Source organism: Larus michahellis, chromosome 1, assembly GCF_964199755.1.
Source record: "Larus michahellis chromosome 1, bLarMic1.1, whole genome shotgun sequence".
In the NCBI taxonomy this organism is placed as follows: Eukaryota; Metazoa; Chordata; class Aves; order Charadriiformes; family Laridae; genus Larus; species Larus michahellis.
The window spans coordinates 60,498,027-60,511,717 of NC_133896.1; the positions used below are offsets into that span (position 1 = coordinate 60,498,027).

At 40.1% G+C, this 13,691-nt stretch overlaps 1 protein-coding gene across 2 annotated transcripts in view; it reads right to left on the reverse strand.

Moving 5' to 3' along the window:
* WASHC4 (WASH complex subunit 4) overlaps positions 1-13,168 on the reverse strand; it is a 43,882-nt gene extending 30,714 nt beyond the window's left edge. For both annotated transcript variants that reach the window (XR_012586284.1, XM_074581103.1), the window contains exons 1-9: positions 13,017-13,168; positions 8,983-9,122; positions 7,855-7,908; positions 7,682-7,747; positions 7,463-7,508; positions 5,029-5,096; positions 1,968-2,050; positions 858-900; positions 229-332 (exon numbers count right to left, since the gene is read on the reverse strand). Coding sequence is in view for 1 of the 2 variants with exons in the window: in XM_074581103.1 (XP_074437204.1) it covers positions 229-332; positions 858-900; positions 1,968-2,050; positions 5,029-5,096; positions 7,463-7,508; positions 7,682-7,747; positions 7,855-7,908; positions 8,983-9,122; positions 13,017-13,077 (665 nt within the window). In the remaining variant the exon portion in view is untranslated. The remainder of the gene's footprint in view (positions 1-228; positions 333-857; positions 901-1,967; positions 2,051-5,028; positions 5,097-7,462; positions 7,509-7,681; positions 7,748-7,854; positions 7,909-8,982; positions 9,123-13,016) is intronic.
* Between the last annotated feature and the right edge of the window lie 523 nt (positions 13,169-13,691).

A 13,691-nucleotide genomic window follows, 5' to 3' on the forward strand; every position in this document is an offset into this window, starting at 1 on the left:
GAAGATGTTTACTTTGTATTGTAAATGTAACATTCAGCACTTCAAAAACTTATTGGTGCTGTTAGAAGGACAAAGAGGGAATTTAGCCCTGCTCTTCACTGAGGTTTCTCGAAAACTCTCGGGGCTACCAAAAATCCATGTTCCCACACTGACTTCCTTGGAACAAAGACACACACATGCTTTATCTCTTATTTTGTGGGAGTATGTTTCACGCCTTCAGAGGCATACCTCTTATACATGGTCCAGTGATCTTTCAGAGTGGCATGATTGTCAATTATTTCATCAAGAGTAATCAAGACTGCAAGCAACTCTCCCAGATGCTCGTACATTGCCTGTTTAAACCAAAAAGGAGTGTAGTTACTGAAAAGTTTGTTACAGTCATGTGTGTAAAAGTGCAAGTAAAATTTCAGTTCCTTGCAACATATTATCAGCCAACAAGACATCAGCTAGAGAGTTAAATTGGAGATTTCTTGGTTTGGTAGCTTTAAGATTTAGTATTTCTTGCAGTGACACAAGGAACACTAGTTTTTGTACAGACACAGCTACAGGTTCACTGATGTAATTTGACACCGAAGACAGGATTTTCAAAATTGTCTACACACAGGAGCACACAACACACACAATAAGGGAGTGTGCAAGCAGTTTTCAGCTAAGAAAGCTAGACTATGATAGACATGGAGATATCAGCCCTTTCCACACAAAGGCCAGAAAAAGCTGATGAGCAAAATAAAACCTTTAAAGGCGATTCCAGGCTGAAAGCTGTACTGGAAATTCACTTTCTTGATGCTTTTCTCAGGATTAATGATCAAGACATAGATATATTAACATAAACAAAAGGGGTTCCAAGTCTTTCCCACCTGAAAATGAACTCCAGACGTCTCTATAATTTTAGGCGCATTCCTGTAAACAAAATAAATATTTTGATGCCTTTTTAACCCTTGGAACAGAGCATATTTAATCAATTCTGTATCACGATGTGTTCTTTGTTTCTTGGGTTACATTTTTCTTCATTAACATATTAACTTCAGAAACCAAATGAATTCTCAAAATCTGATTGAAAGCATACACTATGTGAAATCTGTGTGTTATGATTAAGTTTAGTATTGCATTTTTAACTGTACTGCATGTGACTGGTTCAAACCACTGATTGCGTTCAGTGCACATATATATCAGCAATTCCCAATTCAGTTATGCTAACAGCAAGTAGCCTTCATACGTACAGCCTTGTGGCCCAAAAGTACAAAATCATTTAATCAAGCCACGTCCAAGGTACACATCCAGCCTTGTTCATTCAGCACCATACAGAAAGTCTACCTTGTGCTGCAGTGTAAGAAAACAAATAAAACTGAGAATGATGATGCTATCATCCTATCTGGAGTGGGAACGAGAGATGAATCAAGAGCCCTGCAGCTATATTCAGAGCTAAACCCGACAGTTCTATTCAGAGCTAAACTCTCCTCAGAGTTTTCAGAGGAGCTAAACCCAATAGACCTTACTAAGATCAACTTCAGGTGTTGAAACCATGGCTGTTTGTGAGGAATATATACCAAAATTTGCATATTTGAAACATTAGACTGTGAAAGTGATCTGATTTTTAAAGCTTCTGAAGCTAGTGGTACCCACTGTATCAGCCAACAGAAGGAATCTCTCCAACAGAGCGAGGACGGAAGAGTAATAAGACAATCTCTTAGTTATAAAGACTAAGCACCCCTGAAGCATCAATTCTATAAAAAAAAGGCAAAAAATTAAAATTCTTGCATCTCACTATATAAAAACTACGCCTTTTCTAAAAATAAAACAAAACCACTTTCATAATGGCTTATGAAGCGCAAACTTGCAGAGCAAAGCACTCTCCGTATCTCTAGACAACAATGTTCCAAAAACAACCATGCCTTAAGCAGAACATTCATATTTTACATATTTGTTTAACTACATAAAAACAGTATAGCATTTTAGGGAATAATTACTTGTTGCTGGTATAGAGAACAGCCAACTGATGCACTACATTCACCACCACTTCATAACACCGGGTAACAAAGCAAGACAGCTCCTGAAATACAAGAAAACAAAAATGTATATGTGTATAGACCCTCCTCACACACAAACTGTCATTACTGCCAAAACACTGAACATAAACCACTGAACTTGCAGCCCCTAATCCAAGTCAGTGGACAGACCTAAAGCAACAGCTCCAAAAAAGGATCTGGGACTAAGCTACGAAGTTACTGAACACAAGCTCCCAGTACAAACTGGACTATTAAGGGACCAATATGCACTTTGGACATAAAGAAAAGCATAATAAGGAAAACAGAAGTGATTTCACACTTGCATATAGCTTTGACAATCCGGATAATAAAATACCAGAATTGCTACCCAGGGCCACATTTTTAAAAGGATATTGATTCTTAAATGAAGGCAGAAAACATAATGGGTTCAATGTACTTTAAATATCTTAATGTAAAAAAGTTTTCAAGAGTTCAGTTTATCAAAGACAATTAAGAAGTGACTTGACAACAGTGCCAAAGTACCTTCAGAGAGAATAGCCCTGATAGGAAATTCTGTCATTTTCCTACTAGAATCAAGAGTCACACTCCGGGAGCTGGTGATAGCTGAATTCAAATTAGAAATTAACACAGAAGCCTGTACCTTCTGTAAGAGCGATTAGCCACAGAAAACTGCTTTCAAAAAAACAAGACAATGTCTTCGAGAGGTACATCTGACTACAGCAGAATTTGAGCTCAGTTACATAGTACAAAATTAAAAGAACAGGTCAACTCTGACCACATAAAGGATTATCTTACTTTATGTAATGGATTTTAAGGAGGTGCTCCTTGAGCAATAGGGTAAATGAATCTGAGTTTCCCTTAACTGAAAAAAATATTTGCTCATCAATGCGCTCTATAATCCCATCAGGGAAAAGTCAGCATGTGATGAGTCTAGCCAGTCAGCACACAGATGGCTTAATTGCAGACAGCCCACACTAGCTAACCAGCCAGCCTGCTGTTCCTGCCAGAAGACTGGCTAACAGCTGAATTCTGTCTTCCTCTCCATCAAAAATAGATGTTATTTGGGCTTCTGCCTTCTATTAGTCACCAGTTTTCCCAAAACATAGAAGTGTCGTTACTTCATATACTTCCATTGCTCTATCAAGTGCAGCTGAAACAAGCCAACAGATTCCAGAGGAATGGATTAATAGACAATTGAGATCATCTTTCCTGGGGAAGGGGCACCAGCTGCCATTTTAACACTTCCAGGAAATAGTCCTATCTAACAGCACGTGCAAATTAACAACTCCATTAATACAGACAATTTTATCACTTTATCAGAGTTCTTCAAATACACTGTCTTCTTCAGGATCAAGAGTACCTAACTAGTGTTTCACAGCACTATTTTGATAATTTTTAAAAGAAGTGTTTTGACATAGAAAATTTGAGGCTATAACATCTAGTTAAGAGATCCTGAACTCAGAAGAGCCAATAAACCAATATGCGGACTTTAGCTCTATGAAAGCAACATTTCACCTCTTTTGTCTTCTTCATTCATATTTCCACACCGCCCTCAGAGATATGCCCATAACATTTCCCAGTCTATGGACACAGAGGGCTACTGAGTGGATTTAGGGGAACACAATAGTTGAAAATCAACAAACTCAGTAAGGAAAAAGTTTTCCTCCTAGCTTTACCCAAAGCAACACACGCCTTTTCACACAGTAACCTTCCCTTTGGGGCAACATCCTGCATTTCCCTTCTTTCCCAAGTTGCTCAGCGATCAGCAAGCCATCATAGCATACATACAAAGTGGGCTCACAAGCAATACTGCTATATTTCTGTGTGGTATTTACCCTATAAATATACACATCAGCATATACCCCCTAAATAAACATAAACTTGTTCTATAGAGTAGGCTTGCAATGCACATAAATATCCATCCAGCCAGTCACCCTGCTCTCAACTTCCACCTGGACAGAGCATCCTGGCAGGAAAAAAAAAAGTGTGGAAAAATATAATTGGACAGTAGTCCCATTTCAGAACCACTAAAAGGTCTCTCAAACATCTGCTCGGAAAGAAACAGAGGATGATGGAAGAAAGTGACAAAGTTAATAGGACAAAAAACTTAAAACGGGGAAAAAAACAACCCCAAGATATCCAAACAACTAACTGCACTTGAGCATGGTAAAAGAGGTTGAAAAACAACTTCCTATAGCATTTAACCTGTTACGACTCAGTAAATGACTACTGCCATGCTAGTATACAGCAAACACAGGAATTTTAACCCTTGTTAAACTATGATTTGTTTTAACATTCTGGAAGCTTCCTGTATATTCTCTACTTCAACATACGTATTTCGTTACAAGCAATACTGAATAAAAATAGAAACATTTTTGGGAACAGGACAGTCACTTAAGCTACACTGAAGACAAAAAAATTCCACAGTGGACTGAAACCCAAGAGCACAGGAAATCCTCAGAAGAAACACAGATCCTGTTTTCATGCAAAGGACCCTGATAACAACCAAACTGTATAAGAAATGGCTGTTCTTCCCTGAAAGCCTGAATGAGGCACAAGTAAATTTTTCCAAGTACGTGTTTAATTTTGCTTTCTTCTATCAGCTAAAAAAAAAATAATGTACAAACAGTAATTTCATTTCAAATGTTTAATGAAAACTAAGAATTGCTAATCAAAAACAAAAATATGTGTCTTTAGCTTTACCATCAAGTGAAACAACCTCAATTTATCTTCTCTTACTGAAATTTTAAGTAAATTCTAATTTCTTTAAACGATTACACTAACTTTCATTAGACTTCCACAGTTTTAGACAAGTATAAAAAAACCCAACAAAACAATGTGTGATACATCAGCTGGTTGTGACAGCTTTGCAGGCAAAACATAGTAACGTATCAAATGACTCCAATGCCTTTCAGCAAAATGCAAGCAGGATACCGCAGATATTTAAATCCACTTTGCAAGTAAAATTAAGATTATAAATGCTGACCAAAAAAAAACCCAAACAAAAAACCCCATACTCTACCTGCAAGAAAGAAACAAATCTTCCCATCTGTATTTGGCAATCTCCCTCCACCATGCTGGAATCTGTGGCTTTAAAGACAAACATTCGTCACTACTTTCAAAAGCTTGTGTTCGATCTCTTAAATTAACATTGAAGCTTGCCCTCCAAGCCATTTGTTTGTCATACAAGTGGAGCACACTATTATAAGCATACTGAGGGAGCCTTGAAAACTTTTACTTCTGCCTTCCTACGCTGGACTTATTTTTGAAGCTTCTTTCTCATTAAAAATTATATTGGTTATAGGTTAAACATAAAGCAGGAAAAAAGTCTCCATCACTTGAAAGAAAATAAAGAATACGAAAGGTAATTCTTTAAAGGCAGATATATTATGTAACTTAATATAAGAGTTTCCATTTTAAAGAGTTTGTATGAAAGCTCTAGGTATTTATATTGCAAGGAACATCCTTGGTAGTTATTTACTGAAAAAAATATGCTACATCATTAATCAGAAGAAAAAGCTGTGTAGGAATCAATTTTGTCAAGAAATTTATTTTCTTTTTCCTACAGAGCATCCTGCACAAAAGAACCAGCTCACCACCATAACTTCAAAGCATTGCCTGTATGACAAAGTACACTAACAGGATACTATGAAATATGAGAATTATATACCTGAAAAAATCCAGTCTTTTTAATGTGATGACAGATTAATGCTCTAGATTTGAGATTTTTCTACTGGGCCACTCTGAGCAAAAATGGCTTAAAATTGCAAATTTACCTGCATAAGAAATGCAGGTCTTATCGCTTCATAAAATATGTTATTTTAGACCAGCCACCAGAGACTAAAGTGGTCTCCATACTTCCATCAAATAGAGCTCTGGGACAAGATTCTAAATATTGCATGCTTCGCCTTTACACATTTTATGTAATATTTACTCTCTTTAGTGTATGTCCCCAAAAAACCCCAATCCAACTAACTATTTAAAGTTCCTAGACTAGCCCTAGCCACCCCAAGGACAAGATGAAAAAAAATGAAGGGAAAGAAGGAAAAGGCCACCACAGTATTTGTTTACATTTCAACCATCCTTGAGCCAGTAACTTTGCCAGCTGTTCTAAGTAAGCAAGTTTGCTGTTACAAAAGCAGATTCTACAAGGAAGGATATGGAAGTGGAAAACCTAATTTCTGTATCCTCACCTAACCCACAGAAGGCTGACCTCACGGCTCCTGCCATTCTCAAGCATTCTCTGCAGAACACCCATCAGGAACAAACTGCTGCTCTAATATGTTAGTCTGCAACAGTCTGCCTTTTTTCTTGCTGCAGACATGGAGAAGTTTTGAGGGATCCCCGAGTAACATTTTGGCAGCACATCACTTTTGTATTTAAAACCATGTCTGATAAGAAGTGAGAATCTGCTAAGGGGGAGGGAACCCACCACACTTTTTCATGTTCCTTAACTGAACCACAACAGTCATCTTATACAGCACTTAAAAGAATGACAAACAGCTCCTATCTCAAAGATTTCACATTCCCCAATACTTCTGCCACAGTCAAGGCTCTTGAAAAGCTTTAAAAAAAACCCAGACGTTTTACTGCTTTTCCCTTTCTCTCAAATTTCTGAAATAGAAAAAAAAATAATTTGGTGATACGTCTCTAAATCAACTCATTAATATATTCAGTCCTCAGGACCAAGATCTGCGCTTATTCCCAGACTAGCATCCTTTAAGGTGGAAGCTTAAGACCAGCCGTTCAGAGGAGTTATCGGTTTGACTCCAAGACAAAAAGCAGCTTTCACCTAAAGCAGGGTCTCGTGATTTGTCAGTTGAATTGACTTAAAATCACTTATGCCCCTGTATCATGTCATGGTCTAAACAGTAGTATGAGGTACTATCACCAGCACTTGAAGGGCAGATGACATTAACACACTGCAAATTCTCTTCAAACAGCTATGATTGCATAATTAGGCAGGACTTGGTGGCCCAAGTTATTTATTAATGGTTTCATTGTTTTATTACAATCCAACTACAGATTTATTGTTTTACTACAACCAATGGAAAAATCTACTCCCAGTCCAAAATAAGTTGGTTTAGGATGTGCTTACATGTGAAAAACCGGTTTTCGATGGCATACTTTGAAAAACAGCTGCTACAGTATAAAAGTTCAGGTTTCTATATGTAACACATTAAATACAACAGCCCATACTCCCTACTTCTCACGTAACTAAGGCTGCAACAAAACTTCCTGTTAATGTAACAGATAAAACTTATTGTTATCTTAAGCTAAGGTAGGACAGTTATAAGACATAGATCGCTATAACCTCAAAGTCTGTTATTTGGTGTTCATCAGTCAAAGATACAGAGAAAGCATGTATCCATATTATAAAGTTGCGCTTACTGTAGCACTTAACCTGAAACAATAATGTAAAACTACTAACTTTTACAGTAAAGGGAGCTACTTACCTCCTTCTCCATAAAACAAGAGGCCATTATAAAATTTAGTTTCTGCCTAACAACAAAAGCAGAAATGTTGTTTTTAATAAATAGGATATATGTAATAATGCTATAAAAATTATTTAGACATTATATCTTGTTTCTTTACTGCTAAAGAATAAATTTATATATCATCTTGCCAATCCGCAAACATTTTCATACATAGTAATAAAAGACAGATGAATTTACCTCATATTTTAACTTCTTGATTTCACAGCAAAGGGCAGCATACACAGTTATTACTTTGTTTAGAACCTAGACTCAAAGGAGAAAAAAAAACAGATTACAGATAGATCCAAGTCTAGAAAGTTTGGTTTTAGCAAGAATAACTTTTTTTTTTCTTTTAAGCATAAAGCACTTACCTTGTTTTCGGTCTTAATGAGCTCCAGTAGGGAGGACTGTTCATATGGCAAAAGCTAAGATTTAAAAAAAACAAACAAAAACAATAAAAAACATCAAAAAAACCCAAACCACAAAACAAGAAACCATAAACATAGAACTTTAGAAAACATTGGTCAAAAATACATTTATCCACCTAAGTAATTATTTTTTTCTTCACAATTTCATCTCAAATAAGGTCAGTAATAAGAGAGCAATAATTGCACATTACTGGCAACCTGCACTGCAGGAAACCTTCACTCTTCATATTTACATGGCAATACCTTTCCTTTTACTCTAGGCAGAAAGACAAATAACCAGCTAAACTACATAGCATTTACAACAATTTACTTACAAAACTCGGAAAGCAAAAGCACAGTCATTACAGAGTATACAGAAAAAACACCTCAAGAAACCTAAAACATGAATTAAGAATCCCAAATGTAGGAAACAGGATGCGTAGTGTATATGTGTATGCAGGCACTGACATTTTGTACTGAAGTCAGACATGATATTGACTAGTTCATATACATCCAGCACTGTGCTGGCCCTACACATAATTTATTCAGACAGATGGTTACTTAAGAGTGCATCTTCAGCACAGACAAGTTCCATGTGGTAACAAAAGCATTTTTAAATTACATTTGCAATTTCAGGGAAGTGAAAAAAATAACGCTCCACAGAGGAAAGGAACCAGCCACCTCTGGAGGACAGAAAATACTGTACCAAGGCCATGAAGTCAAAACACAACTGTAAATACACACACAGTTCGCTCTGCAGTTACAGAAGTATTAGTGAGCTCTTCTAGAACCGCAACCCCCAGATCAAAACACCAACATCCACAGGGGAAAAGTTTGCTGAAATTAGGCTTCCCAACTATAAATTTCCTTAACTTCCACTTGTATCCAGAAGAATAATAGGAAAAAATCTTCTCTTATGATATGCACCAATTTATTAAATACTTGGTAATTAAAATGGTATCGGATAGGTTTCTCAAACACAAAAGTCAAAAGTTAAGAGCACAAATGCATCAAGATTTTACTTCTTGGGTTTTGAAGGGAAGGAGGAACTAGGAAAATAACAGTTGCAATACATATTAAATATATTAAGACCTTTAATGCAATGGGATCAAGACTGAAGTCCCAAACATCTCCAACAGAGTCATCCAAAGCATCTTCAATTCTCTTCAGCTGAGACGTATATTCCTCAAGAAATTTTCCGTAATTCTTCAACTGCACTTCAGCATGAATTTCTGAGAATTGATAACATTTGTACAGTTTTATAGTCTGTTCAGGAAACTGCAACATTAAAAATTTTATTAAAAATATTTAATCTGTTGCTATTTAGCTTTTAGTACTGTATTACTTATTTTGCTGCAGTGCTTTTGTTAATACAACTGCATCTTTAATACAAAGTTCTTATTTAAAAAACAATCATACAACTCAGTGTCACTTAAAAAATCCAAATACTACTTAAAGAATATCAAACATCTAAGAGAACTGCAGAAAATTATTTTTAAAATTTGCACGTATTTTCAAACTAAGACCTTAACGAACCTAACAATCACATCAAGATGCTGAGCAAAGAAATGACTGTAGAAGCTGTAACACGGTAGGTGATTCTATCCATCAGCTGAAGCAGTACATATGCGATTAGATTAGAACTTTGAGGCAATGGGTCTAATAATTTCAGCCTGAGCAACAGCTGTATCAGTAGCAATCCCCCTTCCACTCTCTCCCTGCTACCTTTCAGCAAATCATTTGGGCATTACATGGGAAATTTTTGGCTTTCAGTCATTCCCCCCACTTGCAAATTCACCGTCTCAGAAGAGAAAACTTTCTCTTCTGCTTAGCACCCGGACATTGAAATGCACACCTGTCCTGTTCCTGCTAGGTGCAAGTAGGTAACATTAAGCTGGTCAAACACAGAGAGTACTGGCATTAATTAGCAAAGTAAGTATAAGACAGCTGGTCCACAAAAGTTTATTCACTCTCTTCTGTTCTTTCTTCTTCACACATTAAGACACTCCCCACTTCCCCCCCAAGTTATATACAATTACTGACTTACTTGCATAATCTGAACTATGGAGTGAATGATTACAGCTCAAGGCTTCTGTGCTCAGTAAGGAAGTACAATCCTTTTTCATGTGAAGACTAAACTGTCTTCTCCATAATTGGATAACAAATCTAATAGCTTGTGAACTTCTGCTATTTCTTGAAAATAGGATTATCTAAAATAGTTAGAGAATGTAAAACAGCTGAACGACCGAACTTTTCCTAAACAAGAATTCAACCCTCACACAGCTTTATACGTGCCCTTTTCACATTTCAGCAAGCAGGCTCCTCTAGAAAGTTTAGAAAACTATTTTTTTATTCTGCATTTTTAACTGAGCCAAATGGTAGTTGACGGCTACTTCAGTGGAAGAGCACTGCTGAATCAATTATCATTTTTGGAGAAAGAAGATACTTGACTGAGACACTGCACCAGGCATAAGGCAAGTAATAAGTAAGGACAAATTAATAACAAAAAGAAGAGAAAGACTAGGAAGGTCTTTCCTTCCTGTACAGGAAGGTTGAGACTAAGAAGGAGAAATGACTGCAGTAAAGTCCTGAACTAATCCTAAACTACTACTTTGAAGCCAGCAGCAATGACAACCATAAGGGCACATGGACTGCAAAGCCTATTCAAGAAGCATGGTAAACTCTCCCACACCAAGTTCTGCACTAGAGCCACTGGGTTGTACCTGAACCTGCAGCCTAGGCAGTGCACAGGCACTGTCAAAATAAGGAGACTGAATTTCATGTAAATGGATAAGAAGCAAGTGACCTCCATCAGCAGTAAGCACTCCAGACACTGATGTGCAGCCCTTAAATTGTATCATTGTATTGTTCTATTCCATCAAATTCATCTCATCTTTCAGGTTCCTTCCAAGGTATCTTCCAGAAGCTCTGCTGCAGAAACCCAGTAAAACACTGATAGACGCAGAGCCCTGCGCAACAGAGTTTAACTAGCCATCATGTCAGCTTCAGTACTTTACTGCTAGAAAATCTGGAGTATGGAGATTTATTATTATAGAGGTATGCTGTGGTATTTCCCCAATTCCATCTCCTCCCTTCCCACAAAAGACAAACTAACAGCACAGAAATTGACAGAGTTACTGGGGCTTTGTAAGAACAACAGGAAAAGCTTCCAAATTATACAAGAGTAGGAAATTAGCATTGCTGTTTAAATCAGTTCCCTAAGAAACAGGTAGCATTTCTCAAACAAAATCTTGCAGCAGCGCTCTGCTAGAGACCCACAGTCACCTTTCCAGCAGACAAATGATGGATTTGAACAATACTATAACTCAACATAACTGTTATCAAATATATCCAAATACTTAACTATTGGTAGCCATCAATTTGCCACCTTGTACTGATCATATATAAAGTGAGAGACAGGTGTGGATAGTATCTCACTATTTTAGAGAGAAAAGAGAGTGAAAGCTACTAGCAAGACAGGCAGGGTTGAACTGATAAAAAAATGACTTGGAGATGGGGGAAGCTTTTTAAGATGAAACAAAGTTTTCCTAAATAAACTGGCTCACACGGAGAAAGAAAAAGAAATCACAGAAAGCAGATATTTTCTTTTTCTTCAGAGCAACAGACATACTTCATAAGGTACAACCTGTTTACAATAAAGTTTGATTTAGTTTCTCTTCAGGTGATAAAATGAAAGCATTACAACTGAAACAATGTGAGAGACCTCAGCAGTACACATCCCCCAACTTAATCTTATCTTCTTCCATAAAATCAGCAATATTTAGTGGACTTACTGCCACAGCAGGATTTGCAAGTGCTATGTCCATAAACATCTAGGACAAAGACACAACAAACGAGACTCGCTTAGTATCTTGTGTCCTCAACATTATAATTGCTAAAGGTTAATGACATAGGTCTAAAGTGAAAGTAGACAACAACACCAAAAAAATGTTTTTTAAGTCAGAGGATTTTTCTTTGGCTTTTCTCTAGAACATTGTGTGCTGTTCTCAATGGAATATCAGCCTGTTTGCTCACTGTCAAGATGGTGGTAATGGAGCATATTATGTCATGTAAAATTCCAGTAGCTGCACTTCATGTCATGGTCAAACTAGTGGAGATTTGGCATTTTGAGTAAAAGCTACATTTTCCATACTGCAGCTGGAGAACTGGTAAAAACCTTGGCTGAGGACAGCTTCAGTTTCCACTGAAATCCAGATAAAATATCCAGATAAAATGAACATGGCATAAAAAGTATCATCCCTTGGGATAACACTGTACATGAAACAGTTGGTCCATGAGTGGCATATTTTCACAGCAACACCTGGTGTAATTAATTTGGCACAGTTCAATTTACAGTGTGTATTATAGTGTGACAACCATACACGTTCCCCGTTTAGAAAGTAGGTCACCTCCACGGGCTGAGAAAAACGTGGATTTTGACAGGAACACAAACCCACTATCAAAAAACTTACACATCACAAGGTCTTATTTAATTATTTTTTAAAGGTGAAACCGCAAGTGACCGCCTAACTCCAATGCCAGAAAGCTAACAACTAACTCATGTCGATATGATTTCTCTGGCTAACCGAGGAAGCAACTGCAGAAAAAAAATTCTGTGAGTAAACGATCGGGAAGGAAAGAAACACCATCCCCACCACCAGAGTCAGCCCAGCCTGCCCGCCCCCTGCCAGGCTGGGGGCAATGGGGACGATCCCCCCCAGAGGGGGCCAGGGATGGAGGGTTGGAAAAGCCGCTCTCTCACCCCAAGCGACCCCCGGCGACTATGGAATGGGAGGAAAAAAAAGGTGACGGCGACGGGCCACCCCCGCAGGCCTGACTGGGGTAGGAGCAGCCCTGGGCTGGCGGCGGGGGGAAGGGGCGCGGCGGGCGCCCGGCTCCCCGCACAGGGCAGGGTCCCTGAGGGAAGGCTGAGGAAGGCGACCTCGCTCAGCTCCCGCCATCGCTTCCTCCTCCTCCCTCCCGATCCCAGCGGGGGTGAGGCGCCGGGAGGGCTCCGGGGCCGGCGGGGGACAAGGGTCTCCTCAGCCCGCACCTCCCCCCCAGCCCTGTGGCGGCCACAGCCCCGCGGGCCTGGCGCCGGCCCCTCCCGCCCCGACCCCGCTCACTCTGCGAGCCGTCGTCCAGACGGTCGAACTCCCAGTCCGGGGAGAGAGTCTCCAGCGCCATCGCCGCCGCTACCAGCGGCTCCCCCCACCTCCCCCTGACTCAGGCGCACGGGACTTCCTGCCCCGCTCCCGCGCCGCACTCTGGGAAACGGAGGCGGCGGGGGGCGGCCGGGGCTCCGGCGGGGCGGGGCGGGCGTTGCAGGCCACCGCCCCTCCCTCTCCCGCCCCTGAAGCCGTGCCTCCCGCCCCGCCGCGGGCTGTTCCCGGCCGTTGGCTGCCTCACGGCTCGGCGAGCCGGTTCTTGCTATTGTCGCCAAGCGGCCGCCCCGCGGCGAAGGTCGGGGTGGCTACAGCAGGGCGGGAGGAGGCAGGCACCGCGCTCCGGCCCCCTGGTGCGGGGGGAGAGCGGAGCGGTGGGGCGGCCGGGGCTCCTGCGGAACGGGCAGCGGCGCCTCAGGGGTGCGGGTGGGGCAGGGGAGGCCTCCCTCCCCCACCGTCTTTCCTCTCATATCGCTCCCCCCGCATCTGTGAGCTGATCGTTGTGGTGGAGCAGGGCCTGTCTCCGAGGGGCAGGGGTTTGGGGGAGCTTTTCTGCTTTTTCCCTGTTGTGCAGGGCCCCAGCCCGAGTCTCTCCCGATTCCACACCTCTGTCACGTTGCTGAGAAGAGGGAAAAC